The sequence below is a fragment of the Zalophus californianus genome, chromosome 4, assembly GCF_009762305.2.
Source record: "Zalophus californianus isolate mZalCal1 chromosome 4, mZalCal1.pri.v2, whole genome shotgun sequence".
In the NCBI taxonomy this organism is placed as follows: Eukaryota; Metazoa; Chordata; class Mammalia; order Carnivora; family Otariidae; genus Zalophus; species Zalophus californianus.
The window spans coordinates 11,431,099-11,452,242 of record NC_045598.1 but is presented as its reverse complement, the minus strand read 5'-3'; the positions used below and the strand labels follow the sequence as shown (position 1 = coordinate 11,452,242).

General features: G+C 61.9%; 2 protein-coding genes across 3 annotated transcripts in view; both read right to left on the bottom strand.

Moving 5' to 3' along the window:
* Positions 1–625: 625 nt before the first annotated feature.
* On the bottom strand, positions 626–5,304 carry SLC25A34 (solute carrier family 25 member 34). Of its 2 annotated transcripts, XM_027580908.2 has the most exons (5): positions 4,154–5,304; positions 3,527–3,592; positions 3,287–3,439; positions 2,793–2,927; positions 626–2,139 (listed from the first exon to the last, which is right to left on the bottom strand). In XM_027580908.2, the coding sequence occupies exons 1-5, from the start codon at positions 4,571–4,573 to the stop codon at positions 1,957–1,959; spliced, it is 957 nt and encodes a 318-aa protein (XP_027436709.1). In that variant the 5' UTR covers positions 4,574–5,304; the 3' UTR covers positions 626–1,956. The 2 variants fall into 2 exon arrangements, with proteins under 2 accessions (XP_027436709.1, XP_027436717.1); XM_027580916.2 differs by lacking the exon at positions 2,793–2,927.
* A 1,002-nt stretch (positions 5,305–6,306) lies between these two features.
* The window catches only part of PLEKHM2 (pleckstrin homology and RUN domain containing M2), a 39,788-nt gene continuing 24,950 nt past the window's right edge, over positions 6,307–21,144 (bottom strand). Inside the window, exons 4-20 of the mRNA XM_027612096.2 lie at positions 20,643–20,742; positions 20,046–20,133; positions 19,034–19,220; positions 17,708–17,767; positions 14,347–14,575; positions 12,233–13,075; positions 11,873–11,942; positions 11,681–11,771; positions 11,363–11,427; positions 10,920–11,008; positions 10,039–10,171; positions 9,599–9,789; positions 9,115–9,180; positions 8,266–8,425; positions 7,789–7,968; positions 7,594–7,710; positions 6,307–7,321 (exon numbers count right to left, since the gene is read on the bottom strand). Of these exons, the coding sequence (XP_027467897.1) occupies positions 7,187–7,321; positions 7,594–7,710; positions 7,789–7,968; positions 8,266–8,425; positions 9,115–9,180; positions 9,599–9,789; positions 10,039–10,171; positions 10,920–11,008; positions 11,363–11,427; positions 11,681–11,771; positions 11,873–11,942; positions 12,233–13,075; positions 14,347–14,575; positions 17,708–17,767; positions 19,034–19,220; positions 20,046–20,133; positions 20,643–20,742 (2,804 nt within the window). The 3' untranslated portion in view covers positions 6,307–7,186. The remainder of the gene's footprint in view (positions 7,322–7,593; positions 7,711–7,788; positions 7,969–8,265; positions 8,426–9,114; positions 9,181–9,598; positions 9,790–10,038; positions 10,172–10,919; positions 11,009–11,362; positions 11,428–11,680; positions 11,772–11,872; positions 11,943–12,232; positions 13,076–14,346; positions 14,576–17,707; positions 17,768–19,033; positions 19,221–20,045; positions 20,134–20,642; positions 20,743–21,144) is intronic.

Here is a 21,144-nt window from a genome sequence, read left to right as displayed (position 1 = left end):
GGAGGGGAGGGGTCAGAAGGGGGGAGCGGAGGGGAGGACAGGGGAGGGCCCGGGAGGGGAGGCAGGGGTCTCACATCTTCAGGGCTGCAGGGTTATGGGCCCAGGGAGCCAACCTGCTGCTCAGGGGCTCCACATCTGGGCAGCATGACACGGGGCGGGCATCTCCAGCACTGGTCTCTGGCCTCTGTCCGCGCTCAAGTTGGGGGCCCACTTTTTCAGGCTCGGCTAGGGCTTGCCCCACAGGGCCTTCGTGAAGCCCCAGGTGTCGCTGTTGCCCCAGCCCCCAGCCTGGCAACTGGGCTCTGCCCCCTCAGCCCCAGTTCTGGAAGGCGGGGCTCTGTGTCCCCACAGCCTGAGGCTCAGCATCCTCAGCCTGAGGTCTGGAGGGAGGGCATCTATCCCCCAACAGCCTGAGGTTGAGATCCGGGTCTGGGTCCTCTCCCTCAGCCGCGGGGCAGCCTTCCTTGACGGCCCTCCCCGTGTCCACTAGGTGGCAGGCCTCCGACGGGTTGGATGCGGTGGGGTGCCACTGGCCTGCCCCAAAACACGTGGATCCTCCTTTCCCAACTGAGGAGAGCGAGCCAAGGGTGGGGGTTCACGGGTGGGGGAGACTGAGGCTGCCAGCAGAAGGGAGTCGTGGAAATAAACAAAATAGAAAACTTTATTGGTTTGGAGTGTGCGTTGGGGAGCCGTGCCCTTGGAACGGCAGACGTGGGGTGTGGCGGCTCAGGCTGCTGGACCTGGGCCAGTCCTGCCCCTTCCAGGTACTCGGTGTCCATCTCTGAAGCACAAAGGTCAGCGCGAGCCTTAGGAACATACTCAGTGGGGGTGTGTGGCTGCAGCTTGGGGAAAGGGCCCGGGGTGAGGACACCTTAAGCAAGTCACTTCCCTGCCCCGGGCCTCAGCCTCCTCATCTGAAGAATGGGCATCACAAGAGCTCCCTTTCAGAATGGTCATGAGGATTTGTGCAAACGCCACCAGTGCTGGGCATCTAGGAGGCCCTCAGTAAAAGCTCTCAGCTGATGTTACAGGCTGAATTAGGCCCCCCCTCCCCCACATTCATATACTGAAGTTCTAACCCCCAGTCTGTGACTGTCCTTGAAGACGAGGTCTCTACAGAGGTAATTAAGTTAAAATGAGGACATTAGGGTGGGTGCTAATCCAACACGACTAGTCTCCCTATTAGAAGAGATTCGGACACAGGCACAGAAGGAAGACCGTGTGAGGACCCAGGGCCACCAAGGACAGAGGCCTCAGAGAAACCAACCCTGCTGACACCTTGATCTTGGACTTCCAGCCTCCAGACTGTGAGACAAGATCTGTTGTTTGAACCCCTGGTCTGAGGCGCTTTTTATGGCAGCCTGAGCTCATGACGCAGGTGTGACATGACAGCCTCCTGGTGCATCCTGGAGCCTCCCCATGAGTAGTGACACTCGGGGCCTTCCAGCCCCCAGGGTCCTGGCTCCTGCCAGGGGCACCAGTCTGCACTGGGCAGAGCTAAGAGCCAGCCCTGGTTCCATCCTTTCAAAGCTGTGTGGCTTTGGTCAAAGCACTTTACCTTGCTGAGCCTCAGCTTCCTCTTGGTACGAGAGGATTTCACTGTCTCGTACTGTTCGAGGACTAAGCAAGCGGATGCATGTGAGCGACCCGGCTCGTGGTGACGGTCATGCCCCGGAGCGGTTATTGTAATCATGGGTAAGGTCCTGGGATGAGGTAACCCAGGCAGGGAGGGAAGAGAACTTGCAGGAGAACAGAGTGGCTGGTGATCCAGAGCAGAGGCTCAGGCCCTGAATGGGCCAGGGGTCGCGGTTGGCCAGAGCTGTCCACACTCTCCTCGGACGTGTGGCAGGGTCTGGGCCTGTGGCCTGCTCTGAGACGGCCATTCCCAGCCGGAGCGGGCCGTCGCTTCCTGCCAGGTCCCGGGCTGTGTCAGGATACGGCGATGAGGGATGCCGCCTAGGTGCCCTGGCGCTGGCCCCGCGCGGCCAGTTTCCGGAGCTCATCCCAGAAGAGCATGCTGAGGATGGTGTGGGGGCCCAGGCGCAGGTAGGCCGGGCCCAGACCCTTGTAGAGTGCCAGGGGGCCCTCCTGCCGCCAGATCTTCACCAGGCAGTCGGCAAGTCCACCATACAGCCGGCCCTGGGGACAGACACAGGGCGGAGGTCACTGCGGGGTCATGGAGCCCTGGGGACCACAAGCGGGTGTGTCTGTGTGTAGGGGCCTCTGTGGCACATCAGTAGACAGACTCTCCCCAAGCTGGCAACTTACAGAAAGGTGGCCCTTTAGGCTGTGACATTTATGAAGAGAACTCTTCCTCCAGGCAGCCACAGCCCATGCCCCAGGGCCGAGCTTTGGCTAGTGGCACACGAGTGGATTTCGTCCCGAGCTCAGCCTTTGGAGGGCACCTTTGTGTTGAGCACAACCCGCGCCAGGGTACGGGGTGGCCCGTGTGTGTCTGCCGGGCCGTGAGTCCAGCCTGGATTCCTGGCCAGGTTCCTGCACTCAGCAGCTGGGTGACCTCAGGCACGGCACTAGATCTCCCTGACCTTCCGTTTCCTCATCAGGAAAATGAAGGTGGTTGTGAGGCTAGAACAAAATGCAGGTGTGAACATGCTTAGCCCGTGCCCGGGACATGGGTGCTCGGCAAACAAGCCGAATCAACGTGTTGGTGTGTGTGTCACACGTCTGCATGTCTCTGGCTCCGTGTGTGTGTATGTGTGTGTGTGCGCGCGCTCGCGCGCTGGGGCGTGCTCTCCAGCTCCCCACATTCTCCCACACCCTCCCCTGCTCACTCTGCCGGCTCCATCCACGGGCTGATTGTACAGCCGTGTGCTGACCACGTCGAAGGGAGTCATGACGGCAGCCACGGCGACACTGCTGATCATGCCTCCAGCCAAGGCTACCAGCCAGCTGTCTTCCGGGAGCCACTGTGGGGACGGGACAGACTCTGACCCCTGCAGGTGCCCACCTTCCCCTCCCAGCACTTGGGGGCCGGAAGAGCTGGGGGTAAGGGGGCAGACCAGGCCCCTCCAGCCATTGCCCCGGCCCAGCTCCTTCACAGTTCAGGGCTCACTGCCGGGCCGGCCCCCACCCCTGCTGGGCACAGGGGCAGAGCCGGGGTCCTCAGCTTTCTTCGGGTCCCTGTCCGTCCCCTCCCCCTGGGCTTCCCTAGGTGGGGGTCCAGCTGGAGATGTCGGGGTGTGATGAGGGCCCGCACAGGGAGGAAGGAGGCAGATGGCTCTGACTTTGTTGTGTCTGTGGGCAGACTCAGGTGTCCCTGACTCACCTGCTGCTCCTGCACCCAGGCCTTGGCAGAGGCAAAGGTGGCCAGCTGGGCCGCTGAGCCAACCATGACTCTGGGCACGGCCCCACCCACGCCCCGCCACAGCCCTGCCAGGCCCTGCTGCCGCCAGACGGTCTCCAAGGCACCCAGAACGCTCTGTCGGGGAGAAGAGGGGCACCGGGTCACTGGGCAGCCCCTCCAGCCCACCCGGCCTGGGGGGCTCTGGGCAGTGACAGTTCCTACCTGGTGATGGTGCTGGTGCCCCACGGCCATCGCGGCCACCGTCTGGGCCTGCAGCTGCGTTTTGACCTGTGAGAGCGGATGTGACGGAGGACTGGACGAGCTGTACCCCGACGTCCAGGCCTCCAGGAGCCCACACCCCCAGCTTAGGGGGCGTGGGGAATAGGGTTGGGGGGGGGGATCTGAGGTCAGCCTGGGTCTGCATTTGACCTTCTCCGGGCCTCTCTGCTCCGCTGGACAAGCTGTTCTGACTATGGGATCATGACTATTCCTCCTCCAGCCTAGGACGCGGGGGCCTCGCTTATTCTTAACTTGCTCAGCCACACAGGAAGACAGGCCACCACGCTGGGTTTGAGCCAGCACCGGTCCTGCCACCCTCTGCCCTCCCCCGCAACCCCGGCCCAGGTCCAGTGGAGCAGGGACCCCAGGAGAAGGAGCATGGGGGCAAGACCCCTGTGGCTTGGGCCCAGGGGCGGATTCCAATCCCCGGGCAGGGGATGTGCCTGGAGCGGCCCCACCCGGCCTGGCCCACCCGACCTGGTACCAGAGTCAGCCTGGAAGGCTCCAGAGCCCCCGAGGGAGCTGGGTCATGGGTCATGGGGTGGTGGAGGATGGGGACAAGGCACTCACCAAGTAAGCAGGGCTCCCCACAAAGGCTCCCAGTGCCCCAGCCACGGCGCCCGCGACCACGGTGCCACCAGGCTGCTGGGTGAGGCCAGCCTGGCCTGCCAGGCTGTAGCAGTAGAAGCGGACGCCATTCATCAGGCCCTGGTAAAGAAGGCCGGCGGCCAGCCCCTTCTGCAGGCCACACAGCCCGTCCGCACGGACCACAGCTGCTACGGAGCCCAAAAAGCCCCTGTAGGGCCGTGGGTAGGTGCCGCGGGCCTGCAGCTCCCCCTGCAGCTGCAGCCTCGTCTTCACCACCTCTAGGGGATTGGTGAAGACGCAGGCCAGGCAACAGGCCGAGGCCCCCAGCACCAGGTCCACAGCTGGGGCAACTGTCTCCATGGCCTCTGCTCCTGAGGCCGGCCGTGCCTGGGTCAGGGACATGGGCACAGGCCCTGGGGTGGTGGCGCTTAGGCTGCCCGCACCCCTGCACGGCCACAGGGCTGGGGACCAAGGGGGCCTGGGGCCATGTCTGGAGGGCAGAGGTCCCAGTCGGGTAGGCCGGTGGCTCCTGGTCTATCTTGGGAGTCCACCTGCTCTGCTCAGCCACCAGGGCTGGCGGAGCCTGGGACACGTCCCCCCTGGCTCTGACCAATCCCAGCCGTCGCTGTTGTCCGCACCTCCCGGCAGGGGTGTGCCTAGACCCTGGGATCTGGGGAAAAGGTCACCTGGGGCAGGAGGGAGATTGGGGGGCGGGGAGAAGCTGCCAATCAGCTGAGACACCTCCTCCTGCTTTTCTGGTCTTCCGGTCCTCCCTCTGGCCCCAGGGCAAAGGGCTGGTGGCCCTGGCCCCACCTCTGGTCTAGCCAGTCCTGCGGCAGCTCAGAGCCCTAGGCCCAGGGGCGACCGCCGGGGGAGGCTCCTGAAACCGCGTGCCCAGGCAATGCAGCAGCTGTCCGCAGCCACCCTGCACCGTCCTTGTGGCTCCCCTTTCCCGGCCTCAGTCTTCCAGTCTGGCTCCCACGGTCTATGGTCCCACTGTCAGGGAGAGCAGAGGGGGCGAAGGGCTCCTCGAGCCCTGTGAAACTGATTTTGAATCCCAGGCTCTGCCATCTATCATGTGTGACCCTGGGCAATCACTTCCTCTCTCGTAGCTTCAGTCTGTTTGTAAAATGGGCATATCAATACCTACCCCAGAGGATTTCTGGAGGACTAGAGGTGTGTGAAGAACATGCCTGGCACAGGGCTTCACCGGTAAAAGATGGTTCACATTCCCCACCCCCACCCGCCCCCACTTCTGGCTCCTTTCACCCCGTCCCTACCTCCCAGGACTTCAGGACCCTTGAGCCATGTGTCTCAAGGAGTGGCCCGTGGCTTCGGTCACTCACCCCATGGGGACTTGCCCCCCCCCCCCCCCGTCCTGCCCCAGTCATGGAGGGAGCCCCTTCTGGGCTGTAGGTTTCCAGAGGAGAGGCCCTGGCATGGAAATGGCCCTTTGTCAGAAGGGACCTCACACCCCTGGGAGCCAGCACCACCCTGCCCTCCTTGGCCTCTGTCCCCAGGGCAGCTCCCTCCTGCCACGGACAGCCCGCATCACCCAAGTCCTAGTCAGAACCAGAGGCAGAGCCACCCTGTCTGGAACCCACCTCGATAGCCTCCATGCCCACCCTTCCCAGCACCCACCCCTTTCCTCCCAGGTGTGAGGGCCTGGAGGTGGCAGTGCAGGGTGCTTGAGCGCCTCAGGGCACCTTCCCCTTCACCACCTGCGCCTGGTAAGCCTGGCAGTACCCTCTGGCCAGGCCCCAGGGCAGCAGCTCAACAAGAAGTCTGGGGACAGCTTGGACTCTCCTGAGTTTATCCCAAATGGCTGGCCCTCGTCCCCAGAGCTGGGGAGGCTGGCTGTGGACTGCCTTGCCCTGGCCGTGCAGACAGGGGACTAGCGGGGTGGCTTCCCCTCCCCTGGGCACTGCAGGAAATAGGGAGAGAAAAGGTCAGGCCAAGAAACCCTCAGGGCCTGAGCTCCAGAGAGCAGCATGGGGGCAGCGGGTGATCGGGCGCCCAGTGTCAGCACTGCACAGCTGACGGAAGAAAATCAGGGAATGAATGGCCGAGGGGCTTTAGAGGGGGGCTGGAGATCCCCCACCTCCCGCCTGGTCACAAAGGGCCCGTGACAAGTCTTGGCAATATAACATGTCTATTTTATTTAAAAAAAAAAAAACAACCCCAAACCCAGACCATCTGACCTCTTCCCCCAGAGGGCCCGACTCCAGCCAAGCAGGGGATGGTCAGGAGGCCCACCCTGGGACGCCAGGCTGGGGGCTTTGCTCCTCTCCAGGCCCTCCTCCCTCCCCTTTGCTCCCGGCAGAAGGACATGGCCTGCCTCCCGGGTCCTCCTGGATCCGCTGGGCACTGCGGGTTGGGAAGAGGCAGGGGCCGAGGACATGCAGGGCCTCTGAGCAGCCAGGGAGGGGCCGCCCAGCCTACCCCCCCTGCCCCCCCCCCCCCCGGCCCGGTCCCCAGCGGGGGGGTGGGGGGGGCCTCGCAAGGCAGACAGCAGTGTGCCTGGGGATGGAGTTGGTGAGGAGGGAGCATGCACGGAGGCCCGAGCGTCCAGGTTCCCTGCACAGCCAGCTAAGTGGTCAAAAGTGAACGAGGACGGCGGGGCGCCGGTCCGGAGCCCCAACCCAGGGGAGGAAGGGGGGACTCCTGCTCTCTCAGTCCTTCGCTCCTCCTCAGAGTTGCCATGACCCTCGTCGCTACCCGGAAGAGAGGCATATGCATCTGCATGTGCCGTGCGTACGCAGAGCCCATAGGGCTCAGACCCTCTGCCCCAGCGCCCTCCGGTCACCACTGGCCGGGCGGGATGCCCGAGAGCGTGGAGCACCCGCTCTGGATCCCTGGGAGGGGAGAGACCCTGTCTCGAGCCCCGGCCGATGCTTCTGCCCCCCAGGGCGGGAGTGGGCTATGAACACGGTTGGAAGCCTGGGCCGGAGCGAGGACAGCAGGTGCTGCTCGGCAGGCCTCTCTCGGCCCCCCGGGGTGCCGGCTGGCTCTGCCTCAGCACCAGGGGTCCCGGGAGGCTCTGCCCCGGCAGAGGCTGTCGCTCCGCTGCCAGGCACTGTGGATGAGGCTCAGGGCATCCTCGAACTTCTTGTGGGAGGCTTCCTGGATGGCCTTGTGGGGGAGGTCCACCTGTGTGGGGGTACGGAGGGAATCTGTGAGGGCTGCGGCCGGGACCCCGCTCTTCCGGGGAGCCGTGGGAACCCCAGAGTCACCCCCACACCATGGGACCAAGGTCAGGAGCGGCGTTTCCTGGGTTCGACTATCAGCTGTAGCCTCAGGTGCACGGAGCTGCTGGTACAGTGCTGTCCCCAGGCCCCTGACTCCAGCCTCTGTACCGTGCAGGGCACCCTTCCCCAGGGAGTGGCTCCATTCAGTCCTCGGGGCCCTGGGCGGCCAGGTACCTGGTAGATGGTTTTCCACCCCGAGCTCAGTGCAGACAGGAATCGGTCCAGTTCAGATGTGCAGCTCAAGTAGATGACCCAGGGGGGGAGGGGCTGCTGGCTGTCGGGGGAAAACTCCTGGGGAGAGCAGGTCCCCAGGTGAGCAGATGCAGCGCCCCTCCTGCAGGGCCTGCTCCCCCCTCCGGCCCAGCTCACCAAGACACAGTACTCCTTGCCCGGTTCAGTGGCCACGGCACTGATGTCAGCCAGCTTGGCCGTGCCCAGGGAGCGGAAGAAGCTGGTCTGGCAGTCCTCGTGGCACGTGAAGAGGCGGTCCTCGGTAATCACTAGGCAGCAGGGGATGCAGGGGCTGGGAGTTACCCCCTGGGGGATGACCTGAAGGGCATTGGCAGAGGGGAGGGGAGAGGCAAGCTGGCGCTCTCCCGGGCTGGCCAGCACCAGCATCCCCCCGCTCCGGCCCGGCCAGCCATCAGACGGGCTCCACCCACCTCAGAAGCGGAGGCGGGGACAGGGGTGACGGTGGTGGCCCTGAGCACTCGGGTCCGCCCCTGGACCCCCCTGCCCTGGTCCTCACGGGCTGCTCCCCGAGCGTGTGGGTTTGGGGAAGGGGCCCCCGGGGATCCTGAGCGGGGCCAGGCGGCCGGATGGACGGCGCAGGCCGGAGGCGCTCACCCCTTTGGACACAGCCTGGCAGAGGTGCTGCATCCAGTCGGCCATGGCGGCCTCGCTATCGGCGCTCAGCTCCAGGCACGGCCGGCCGGCAAGGATGACCTGGAAGGCGTGGGGCCGATCCGTGGTGCTGGCTCTCCGACAGCCACCGCACTGCTCCCCCCTGGGCCAGAGGAGGAGGGTGAGAGAGGGGCAAGGAGGGGGCGGGGGCGGCCGAGGCAGGCGGACGTGGCGGGCCTGCACCCGCGGTCCCGGAGGTGGGGGGGGCACCAGAAGGCGGTGTGGACCCCTTGGGCTCTCGGGAGAGGCTTACAGCGGCTGGCCAGGCCCACCCCTTTCTGTGGAACAACTTCTGTCTCCAGAATTGCCAAGACCCTTCCAGCTGCGTTAGCCTGGCCGGGCGAGGGGTGAGAACGGGCCCCTAGCTCTGGCCCTCTCAGGATCAGGGCACATTCACTCACACTCCCTCTCTGGGCCCGAGGCTGTCCCCAGGCACGTGTGTGTCCGTCTTCTGTCAGGTCGGGAGCTTCCCAGGGGAGGGACCCCCTCCCCGGCCTGACCAGATCCTCTCCTGGCAAGGAGTTCCTCTTGCTTCCCTGAGCAGGAAGCCGTCCCTCCTCCCCTTGCTCGGGGTGCTTTAGCCCTCAGAGCCCAGCAGACCCCCGGGTACCAGTCAGGCTGCCGGACCAGGGGGGGCTGAGTGCGGTGGGCTGAACTGACGCACAAGAGGGGGTGTCAGCTCAAGCCAGGGAGGACAGGAGCCCTGCGCCGCAGGCTCAGCCAGAGTCCCCACCTTCGGGCGGCGATGCCAGGCCCCACACCTGCCCAGCCCCCCATCGCCAGGACACTCACCCCATGTTCACCGAGATCAGGGGGGTGACATCAGTGCGGTCGGGATACTGATAGAGGATCCCGTTGCTGCAGGGGCACAACATAGCAGGGGTGAGGCCTGTCTCAGGAACTGGGGGCCAGGTGGAACCCAGATCCCAGGGACGCCCCGCAAGCTGGGGCCTCATGCCCCAGAGGCCAAGGGGCCATCTTCTGTGAAATGGAGGGTGAAGAAGGAACCAGAGGCATAGGAGGGCACGCTAGCCCCTCAGCAGACCCGGGACAGTGAGAACCTTGGCCACAGCCCAGCCCAGACCTACATCTGATGCCCCAGATTTCCTTAGGCCCCGAAGATGGCTGGCTTTACACAGAAGCTCTAATATCCCCAGGCAGGTTGACTCTAAAACCCTTGTGGGGGTGGGAGGAGGCCCCCTCGGGCTTCTCTCCTCAATGGCTGGCCCAACAAGCTCCAGGCTGAGCCTGAGGCCGACGCTGCGGGGGTGCCCACCTGAGTACCACGAAGCAAGTCTTCCAGTGCTCTTTGCCCAAGTAGGAGGTGCCCGCCTTGTAATGCAGCATGCCTTCTTTGGTGATGGTGCCCTCAGGGGGTGAGCAGTGGCAGGGGATGGGACCCAGGGATTCATCCATGGGGTCCTCCCAGTGGACAAGCCCATAGAAGTGCACGGTGACAGCAGTGGCCTGGGAGGGGCAACAGACAGAGCGGTGAGGTCTGGGCCCGGCTCACTGATGGCCCAGCACCAGGATCGGCCACTGAGGAAGCAAGGACATGCCCTAGTGGGGCGGGGGACAGGACCCAGGGGTAGGAGAGTCCCGCCCGGGTGGGGGTAGGACAAGCGCTAAAGACCTCTATTTGCCCTGCCTGACCTCACCTTGACACCACAGCTGGCCTCTCGGGGACGATCCCTCCTCTCCACTCCTGGCACTTACCTCACACTTAGACTCCTGGGCCACAAATTTGGCCAGTGCTAGCTTCTCCATGGTGGCATCAGTCAGGACGCTGGGGTAAGGTGGTTCCCGGCAGCCTCTGATCATGGCAGACTTCAAAGAAGCCAAGAAGAACCTGCACAGGGAGTGGGGTTTGCTGTCAGAGGCCCGGTGGGGGGCCACCCCTCAACTGGACGGGATCCTGGCCTGGAGAGGGTCACAGAAACTTCGGGGAGGGAGCTCAGGGCAGCAGGTGGGGCAGTGACATGCAGCAGGCTGAGGGAGCCATTCCCAGTGGCCCTGGGGGCCTGGGGTTGCCGGTGAGGGCAGACCAGATACGCTGGTGCGGATGGGACCCGAGTCAGGATAATGACACCATCTTATTACAGGTCATTTCTGTATGCACTCTGTGGCCCCCGTTTCTCTTTTCTTGTTCTAAAGATTTTACTTATTTATTTGACAGAGACACAGCGAGAGAGGGAACACAAGCAGGGGGAGTGGGAGAGGGAGAAGCGATGCGGGGCTCGATCCCAGGACCCTGGGATCATGACCTGAGCCAAAGCCAGACGCTTAACGACTGAGCCACCCAGGCACTCCTGTGGCCCCCCGTTTCTTTCCTTTAGTAACTCATGCCAGCCCCCTTCCTCTCTGGCGGCCACCTAGGGTCTCGGGTCCCCTGAGCTGAGGACAAGAGTCCATCAGTGTGCGTGTACACCCCCCGCAGGTTCCAGGGGGAACACATTTGTTCGCCACTTCTTTGTATCCTACTGCCCACCCCCACCCCACCCCCCCACCCCCCCGCCCGCCCCGGCCCAGGGCTGGGGAGTCCAAGCCGCTCTCCAGTCCCATGCAAATGGGAAGGGGGCGGGGGGCGTGTCACTCACTCGGCCAGGGCCCCGTCGGCCGTGTCCAGCAGGAACTGCTTCCTGCGGTTGGTGCACACCAGCTTCACGGTCTGCTGCCCAAGGCCCACCTGCCAGAAGCAGTACCTTCACATGTGCACGGGCCTTGGCTGCTCCCTCGAGGAGGCAGCCGTGGCCGCAATGAGGGCTGGCTGGGGAGGGAGGAAGCACACCCCGGAGTCGCCCAAGGCAAAGCCCCAGAGGCCCGGGACCCTGGCATGAGTTAGGTAGGGACGGTCAGAAATATGGTGGACGGAGAGGCGTCCTCAGACTCGGTTCTTCTCCCCAGCATCAGTGTGGACGCTGCTCTGAGAGAGAAGCTGATGCCTGAGCCCGGGGGCGGTGGGGCCCAGGCGGGGACATGCCGGCGGGAGGCCGAGGAGCCCTGGCCTAGGGTATATGCCAACTGCCGAGCCTGCACTCACCGACACATAGTCAAGTTCATTGTAAGAAACGGCCTCTTCCACCAGGTATGGCTTCTCCGTAGCCCCTGAGACAGGAGACCCCAATGCCTATGACTCACAGTGGCCTCTTTTCCCTCCCCCTGCCCCGTTTTCTAAGACCCGGCCTCCACACCGCGGAGGAGAATGACACGGGGTGCTGTGGCTCCTGGGATGGCGAGCGGCCGAGAGCCGGGGGTGGGGGGGCGGTGCAGGGAAAGGGAGGGCGGCGGGCCTCATGCTCACGCTGCCCCCAGCAGTGGCCCTGGCCGGGCCCGGGGTTGGGGGGGGGGCGGCGGGCACCTTTCCGGAGCAGGTAGACATAGCAGTCCGTGAGCAGCACGTACAGCAGCTGCAGGTTGCCCTCCATGTGCCCAGTACTCATCCGGATCATCTGAGGGGCCGCGACAGAGGAGGGTCAGGCCCCCCCGGCCCCTGCCCGCCCCACCCCGGGCTGCACGCTTTCCCGCTTGCCCTGGAGTTCCTGGGACTGACCTTGAAGAGCTGCTCTTCATTTTCTCGAAACACATGGATCATCAGCAGGAGTAAGTGATTGTTGTCTACTCTGTGAGAGGGACAAGTGCGGGGGGTGTCAGGCGAGGGCAAGGGTAGTAGGTGACACAGACCCACACGGCCACACAGGCACCCAGACGGAGCACAGCTGTTGTGCCTCTGCCCCTGACCGGGGGCCAAAGTGTGTGTGTGGGGGGGGGGGGCCGGGGGGGGGGGGGCGGGGGGGGAGACTTACACCCCATCCCACCTCCCAGCCCAGGCTGGTCCTTCCGGGAGTTACGCTTCGTTTATTTGGAGGACAGACGCCCACTGTCACCGGTTTTTGAGGTGAGCCCTGCTCACCTGAACTCTGCCGAGTGGGTCATCTCGGATGGGCTCCCCTGCCCCTCATCAACCCCAGAGTCCTCCGCGCTGCTCAGACACGGGCTGGGCTGGTCTCGCTTGAGCTGGCAAAGAGTCTCGTGCGTCCCAGGCTCTGGCTCTGGCACAGGCCCCTCCCCGACCAGGGGCAACGCAGCGTCCACCTCCCGGGTCTCCGGCTCCCGGGGCTCCCTGGGGGCGTCCTCTAGGGGCCCAGGCGTCTGTCCCTCTCTTCCTCCTCCTCTCTCTTCTTGGCCAGCAGTCGCAGGGCTACCAGGAACATGCAGCGGTTGGCCAGGCCCTGCAGGGTCATGGTGGCTGCCACCTGATGTAAGAGTGCTTGGACTCTCGACGGTAAAGCGGTAGAAGTCCATTGGGGCTGGAAGCCCCTCACTAAAGTCGCAAAATGGCGGCTTCTCCGGGGCTTCCCCGGGAGAGCCGGTCCGAAAGGACTGGTCTGGGGACTGGACATGGGAGCACCAGGTGCTGGGGTCCAGCTGCCCGTTGAGCTGGTCAATCACCTTACTCAGGGGCCGCCCCAAGCGCTCCATGGAGGTGTCCTTCATTTCGGGGATAAGCAAGCCTATCTGGCCAGGCTCTGAGAGCTCGCTGCTCTCCGCTGTGCTGCTGGGCCCCTCTCCCTCCTCCTGGGGGGAAGTAAAGTTCGCGTCTGGGGAGGCCCGCCCCAGGCCTGGGCTGCTGACCAGGCTGTCACCATCCCCCCGCCGGGTACAGGTGTCCTGGGTCGAGGAGGAGTGAAGTGGACCAGCTTCCTCATCCGACCTCGTCTTCTTCTTCTTGCCAGTTTTCTTCTTCTTGGTGACCCTGGGACAGTGGTGATGGGGAGACATTTACCACGTGAGTGCCGCAGTACCGGAGAATTAGGCGGGCTGGGTCCAAAGGGGTGATCCTGGGTGTGTGACCTCTGAGGGCACAGCGGGAGCTTCGGCGGTCCTGGGTGATGGGTGGGAGGCCCTAGGCCGGGGGGCGGGGGCGGCAAGAGCAGCTCAGGCCCTGAGGTACCCCCGCTGCTGGCAGAGGTGGGGACCCGAGGAACCCCTGAGCAGGTCCTGTGACTTCTAGCTGACGACAACTGTGCTAGCTGCGTACTGGGGACAAGCACGGGCCATGGTCGGTCACGGCGCCTCTACTTAGCCGTCCCCTTGGGTATGCTGTGAGCTGACCTCACTTCCCATCAGGTATCACTGTGGATAATTCAACCAGAAGTGCACTCAAAGTCTTCTGGGCTCAAACTTCCTTGGTGGCAAGTTGGCTGGGATGGGCCTGGCAAGGTGACCCCAGGTCTGAGCCATTTAAGCGGCTCAGGCCTTGAACCAGTCTGCAGGGTGGGACCCCTGACCCCTGCCTCGGGCCAGTAAGCCTCGGAGGGTACAACATGCACATCTTCTTCTTCGGCGCTTATAGTCTGAGGGGCAGGAGTCAGAGCAAGTCAGGGAGCCCAGGAGGCTCTGGGCCAAGAGCTCAATCTGTCTTGCGCCACCTCCTTCCCTTTTTTTTTTTTTTTTTTAAGATTTTATTTATTTGTTTGTCAGAGAGAGAGAGAGGCAGGCAGAGGGAGATGCAGGCTCCCTGCAGAGCAGGGAGCCCCGTGTGGGGCTCGATCCCAGGACCCTGGGGTCATGACCTGAGCTGAAGGCAGACGCTTAACTGACTGAGCCACCCAGGGGCCCCTCCTCCTTCCCTTCTAGGTAGGTCCCTGTCCACATGATGGAGACACTTTTCTTTCAAGGAGCCATGCTCAACTAGGATCAGTATACATCTCAGGAACTGTTCGGTGACATCCAAGAACTGGAAGAATTCCAGTCCGAAGGGGCTTTCTGGCCCTGGATGAACCTGACAAATGCCCCAGCAGCCCACGTGTGGCCCCAGCCGCCAGCCGCGGCTGTCTGTGTCACACCGCCTTCTGGGCTCAGGCCCTCTGTTTCTTCTAGCTCAAAGAACCACTGGAGAACCCCTTAGTCTCCAGGAAGATCCCGGTCCCTCCCCGGGGTGTGGGGTCCCAGTGTGCGAGGACTAAAACGTGATGCTGGGAGCAGACAGGATAGACACCCGGATGCTCCCCAACCCCCAGTGACCTGATGACTTCGAGCTCCGTGCAGGGGTCTGGCAGGTCGACAGCGTGGGATTCGCCCTTCTCCTGAGAGGTGGTGTGCACCGGGGTGGTGTCGGAGGAGGACACGGTCTCTGCCTGGTCCTCACTGAAGGGGTTGTGGCGCTGGGTGGGGCTCTTGGTGGAAGCTTTGCTGCTGGTCGGGTCCGAGGCGGTGGAGCGGGGGCCACTGACAGTGTCTGTGAGGTCTCCATCTGGGAGAGCAGGAAACAGGAGACGGCCTGTCAGACACCATCTGGGGACCCCAGGCCCCCAAAGCATGCCTTAACTCATGAGGGAGGCAGGTGAGCTCCTCCCGGGGCAATCTGATCAGGGTGGCCCTGTTTTAAGAACAGAAACCCCACACCAACAGGACACGGGATTTGTGCTTTAAGAGTGACTTGGAGGGACACCATCACCACTCCACTGGGAACCCGCAAGAGCTCATAGCAATTTGGCTAAGTTCGAGGTAAGAGCCCCAAGGTTAAGCAGCCTCCAGGCTGAAGCCCCTCAGGGATGGTGACTTGGTGCCTCGAGAAGAGATGGGCCACAGACGTCTCAGGTTAACCCTAGAGCCTTCCGTCAGAGGGAGCGAGGGGGGTGCTCGGCAGCCCCTGTAGCGCCGCACACCACCGGCAGTGCTCTGAGGGGCCCCCCTCTGCCCCGCGCCAGAGGCAGATAAAAAGCAACAAAGGAAGAGAGAATAGAGGGAGACGATGGGGATCAGAGAAACAGGGGTGCAGAGTGGGGGCAGGGGCTGAGAGACAGGACAGGGAGTCCAGAGGGTGAGGAGCACGGGGGAAAGGCACAACAAGGGCCCAGAGCACAGTGGGCAGAATGACAGACCAGGGCCACAAGGAGATGCAAAAGGGAGAAGAAAGGTGTGCCAAGTGGCCGCTCCCCAACAGCTGCCTCGCGGGCCCTTCGGCGGCTGCTTCTCTCCCCGACATCGGCACACTCCCGGAGCGGGGGGCAGGACCAGGCACCCCTTTAAGGCAAGAGCCTCCACCTGCCTACCGGTCCTCTCTGGGTCTCCCTCACCCTTGGCTCCACCCTGGGGAGAAGGCGGGGGGGGGGGGCACTGCCTCTCCAGAGAGGGGCTGGCCAAACTGCTGCCCCTGCCCCCAACCATCCAGCCCAGGTTACTGGAACAGGAGCATGAAAAGCACACAGGGCATTTATCTGGTGGCAGATGGGAGCCACCCCAGCAGCGAACTGAGGCCCAGCTGTCAGAAGAGGTCGGGTGAGAGGTAATGGCACGGGACATGGGATGTTCACGCCCCATTTGCCAGCTTACACACATCTTGTGGGCCATTATCTGCCCAGAGGAGACATGGCAAACATGCTTCCCATCCTCAGCCTCATCTGGAAGGGCCCAACCTGCTGTCCGCTTCCTAGTGGGTCTTGGAAACACTGGGCAGCTGTCTGCTGATGCAGCACATCATCCATTTTTTTTAAAAAAGTACAGTGTCTTTTAATATAAGGGCAAAGGTAGGGGCCAAAGGCGATCGCCAGCCCTGCCAAAAACAAAACACCAGCAACATACGACACTTCCTTCAGATGTCCTGGGCCCCCAGAGCCTTAGTTCTCAGAGGTAGAAAACCTTGTCCTTCGGTCTCAAAGAAGGGTCCTGCGAGGCCATACACTCTTGTTCCAGCCCCTGGAGATCTGCCGTTGCTCGTGGGAGGAGTGCTGAGCAGTGAGTGAACAGGCCACGGGACGTGGTGGCTGTCAAGGCTGGTTACCCACCAGCTCTGTAATGAGCCAAGGACCATGGAAGGTCTCCAACCCCCCCCCACCCCCGCAGGGCCCTGAGTTTGGAGCTGCCCCCAAATCCTGCTTTCCTCCAGGTGGAAGAAGACCAAGCCTCCCCAGCGGAGCTGCTAGAGTAGGCTTGGGAACTCAGGAAGCAGGAGTTCCCAGGGGGACAAAGCTCACCCTGCCTGGGAGCCCAGCCCAGCCTGAGCCAGCAGCACGAGCCGGGTTGTTAGTTCTCAGGCCACCGGGAGCTCTGAAGGGCTGCGGAGGAAGGTCAGGCCCTGCTTGTCAAGTGACTGCAAAGAGCAGCGAGGAGCTGGGTCAGGAGGGGGTTAGTGGTTAGAATCAGAGGGGGAAAAAAAAATCAATGCCCAGCATGTGCACTGCAAGAAGAGAGGTTGAGAGGATAAATGAAGTTACGATGGAATTCTGGATTTCGAGCTCATCTTAACTAACCTGTGGCACTCTTGAGGGCTACTCTCTTGGCCAGATGACTTCATTAATTTTCCCCAAAGCCCTGTCTTATTTCCCTCAAACTAAGCTATTCATATGTTACTTGGAAAAAGATCATCTGTCATCCATTACTCAGAGATCCTGGCGCTAATAACAAAGGGACCAGCTCTGGAGCAGTGGAAAGGGCACCTAAGCCTCCTGCCCGGGTGAGCAGTCAGCACCTCCTCCCTCGGGGGCTGGCCCCCAGCCCCACCCGGCCCAGCCCCGGGCAGAAGAGGACCCCAGGGCAGGAGGCTCTTTAATTAGGGGTTTGGGGCGGGAGGGGGGGGGGGGGGGGGGGGGGGGTATGGCCCCAGATCTAAGGAGGAAGCATTAACCCTCTCAGAAACAATGCCATGTGCTTTAAGTACCACAGGAATGAGGGTGAGAACCCCATGGGTTTCCAGAAGCCTAGAAGTGGAGTCCTGGGCAGGAGAATGCCCAAGCACGGCTGCCGCCTAGTGGACAGGTGGGAGGGTGGACAGATTATATTTTAATCTGCCTTAAAACCTCAAAGAGAATCTCCCTGTAGGAAGCGTTTCAGGTGTACCTGGGGCCGCTTTGACCATCGGGCCCTCAGGCTCTTTCCCACGATACCAGAGAGGAAGCCACCGAGACTGGACTGGAGGAATTGAGCCCTCTGCCTTTACTCCCTGACGCTTCTGACACAAGAGCACATCTGACCTAAAGGAGCTTATGATCCACAGGTTCAACCCACGCTTTCCAGAACAAGCCTCTGCTCGCTGGATCAGGCCACTAGCGCCCCACGAGCTGGCGGTTCCCTACGCACAATCTGGTGCTTCCACTGGCATCGGAATCGGGGAGGGTGACCCACGGGTCCCTGAAACGTGGTCACTTGGTGACTCCACGAGGCCACTGCATAAAGGCAGAAGTCCTGCACTAGGAGAAGGGGGTTTGCCTAGAGCTAGAGGTCAAGTTCTCCTACCGCAGAATTCCATCTATTAGAACACCAAACTTGGCTTTATTATGATCACTGACATTATTATAAATAATGAGCTGATTTCAAATCATGCAGCAAGCTTGGCATGGAGACACAGCAAAACAGGAAAAGAGGGTAGCAGCGGACTCTGTCCCACCTTCCCAGTCTGTGCTGGGTACAGACGGCACTGCTGGAAACACATCTCCAAAATCATAATCTATAAAAACGAGGGACAAAACTGAAGATTAGAAACAGGTCGTGGAAGGACAGGGAGGGTGGGGTCGGCAGGGTGGGAGACATGGGGAGAAAACAAGAGAGGAAAAAGTTAACTTTCTGCATTTTCTCTAATAGCCTCAGGGAACTTACTATGCTTCTCAGCTCCTGTGCTGGCCCAGGAGCCTCTGACCAGCTGGAAAGATCCTTGAGGACAATCCTTTCCAACCCCAGGACCTGGTTCTGGCTGAGAAGAACGTACCTAACCTTCACCATCCCTTGCCTTCCTTCCCTCTGAACCCAGCATCGGAGGTAAAGGGAGCTCAAGGGGACACCTCCGCCCCCGGGCGGCCTGGCTTGCCCCTTCAGGGCCCTGCCCCTGACTTCTTGGAGGCAGCCCAGGAGCCCAATCCAAGGAGACTGAGCTGCCACCTTCCACTTGTACAAGGAGCAATGCCAAGTGTTGCTCACAAGGCTAGAGCGGACACGAATAAAGAGGAAGGCCAGGACCTCAATGCTAATGCACTTCCAGGGGGCCCCGGGGACTGAACTTGTGCTTGGGGTGCCCGCTTCCTGGAGGTGAGGCGGGGTACAGTAAATGAAGAGCTCTCCTTTCCCACATGGGATGAACGAAGGTGGAGAAACAGCCAGCTTTACAGATGAACACAGAAGCTTAAGGTTTGAAAGAAACCAGGCTGTTCCCATCAGTTGTTGGATCCAGACGACAGAATGACCTACAGACGTGATGACAGCCTTTTTCAGTCTTGGATGCAGTGGGTGCAATCAGCGCTAACACACTAGCAAGTGCAGGAGGGACTCCGAAACCCGATGGGCTCAAGAGAAATGGGGACAAGTTTCCCCTCATCTTTGGACCCATCTGGCTCTCTCTTGTCCTTCCAGGGGCTGCTCAGCCTCTTTCTGCCTGGAATCAGAGTAGGACGACCTCCCCAAGCAGGCCGCACTCACCCCTGTAGTGGCAGGAAGAGCTTCCTCCTCACCTAGAAAACCACCCCGCCCACCCCCGCCCTGGGCATTAGGGCTCTAGCCTTCGGGAAAAGGGTCTAACATTCGTATGATCTCATTTTGGCTTTTTGTCCCCAGAATCTGTGTTTTACCCACCACAGAGATGCTGAGGAAATGAGTGAGGATCTGGGAAATGGTCGGCCCTGTTGAACTTCCAGTCTCCCCCATCAGACGGCAAGGAGCCCAGAGGGTTGTCACCACGAGTGCCACGGCGGAGGCGGGGCTCCCTGCCGCCCGGGGCGCTTACCCTCACTGGATGGGGCAATGGCGCTGTCATCCCACTCCAGGTTGGTGGAGGTGACGGAGTTGAAGGAGTTGAGGGACAGGCTGTCCGAGCCTTGCACGGAGCTGGGGAGGCGGTCTTCGAAGTCCAGCAGGTACTGAGGTTTGTAGTAGTCGGGCATGTAGGGGGCCAAGTCTAAGTATGGAGCGTCCTGAGATGAGAGCACAAAGAGCCGGCTCGGCTGCGGGAGCCTCGGGGGCCCGGCGCAGACCTGTCTCCGACCGGCCTCCCCTGCTAGCTCTCCTTTGGGGAATCGGTGGGCTAACGGCACGAAATTCAGAAATAAGCTGCTAAAAGGAGTCAAGGGAATGGCTGTGGCTCTTAAAGCTCTGGACTCGAGGCAGACAGAGATGGCAGATCCCAGCTCTGCCTGCAGCCCCTCCTTGACCTCCTCAACCACAAGGGCGGCTCATTTTCTCCAGTTTTGACCGCTTTTCCGTAGACGGTCCGTGCTGCTGGCGCAGGGACCTGGGAAGGTGCCAGGACTGGACGGGGCAGCGGCGTGCCGAGGCACCCGAGTCCGAGGGACGCTCTGGACCCTCCTCAGCCCTTCCTGGGCCCGCGTCCTGTTTCTCTAGTGCATGACAGTGAGGGAGACCGGGGAGCAAGGAGCTGAGGACACTTCTAGGGTCCCAAGAGGCACAGGGATGAATGTGCCTTGTCTTTCTCAAACATTCACGCCCTAAACACAGAGGAGAGTACATTAGCACTAAATACTCCAGGCAATGTGGCTTTTCTCCCAGTTTGGACAGAGGGGCAGGGAGGAGTCACCTGCACTAGGCATTTGGCTTAGATAAGCCAAGAGAGGATCACCCCCTTCCATCCAGTTCCACTGTTCTGACCCTGAACAAACAAGGTGTTGCTCAGGCTCAGTCACACCCAACAGGCTCCCTGAGAGGGACCAGAAGAGGGAAACCGCACGTCCAGCCCGCCCACCCTGCCACCCCCAGCAGCGGCGAGAGCCAGGGGGTCTCACTAGATCCAGGTCGAATCGAATGAACTCCAGCCCAGACACCAAGGTCAGGAAGAGAGTCAGGTGATCGTGGCTGCAGACCAGGGCATTCCTGCGAGGCACGAGGAGGGACGACGGTTAGTGGCTTGGCCCCTTGCTCACTGGCAAGCTGGCTGTGTCGAAGTGCTTGGAGGGTGCCCAGCTTGGGGCCGCCCTCCCCCACCCTTTGCAGAATTTTCCTCCGGCTGTGGAGCCTCGCAGCTCTTCCCAGCCACTGTCTTCAGTCATGGGGCCTGCAGCATAAGGCTCATCTAGCTCTTGGCACCACAGATACTTTGTTCCTGCGGCAGCCCAGCCGAGGCTGAGCGTTCTAGAAAGGTCTGACCCCTGCGTGGAGGATCGGGCAGAGGCAGAGCCGTGGGAACGCCCGTACTCCTGGCAGGGCCATCAGAGGCAAGGTGCTGAGGGCCCTTTGGCCACCACTGACGTGTCCTCGGCATGCCATGCCAGGCTAGGCCTCTGACATGGCACACCACGGTGTCTGCATGTGGCAAGAGTCTTTGGGACGAGGTTCAAGGGGAGCTCCGGGGCTGCATGAGACAGACTGTTCTGGACACTCACTTGACGTAGTATTTATGCAGCAGACCCAGGTTCTCCTGGAACAGCCGCAGGTAGCTCTCCAGGGAGTTCTCGTTGAGTGCCAGGTATAGCCAGGCCCTACCTGCAAACAGAGCGGGGGAGTAACTGGAAGGAAGGTCTGTCAGGAGGCTGGCTCTTTGGGCCAAGTGAGGGCAGGAAGGACAGCAAGAGTAGCTAAGGGGGCCAAGCGCTCTGATAGCCTCCTCTCTTTGGGAGGGCTGGAACCCCTGAAACCTGTGGTTTTCTAGTCAGGCCCTAGCTGATGGCAGCCCAGGGAACTCAGACCAAACTCCAGGTGGGTTGAGGAGCCGAAGGACTGGGCCCCGATCCTGCCGGCTAACACCGGTCCTGGCTCAGGGAGAGAAGCCAGGCTCCCCATTCTGGGCTCGGGCTGGGATCTGATAGGAGTCAGTTTCTCCTCAGCACCTCACTCTCCTTCCCCCCACCCTCGATGCTCCAACGAACTGTCAGGCGCAGGGCGGCG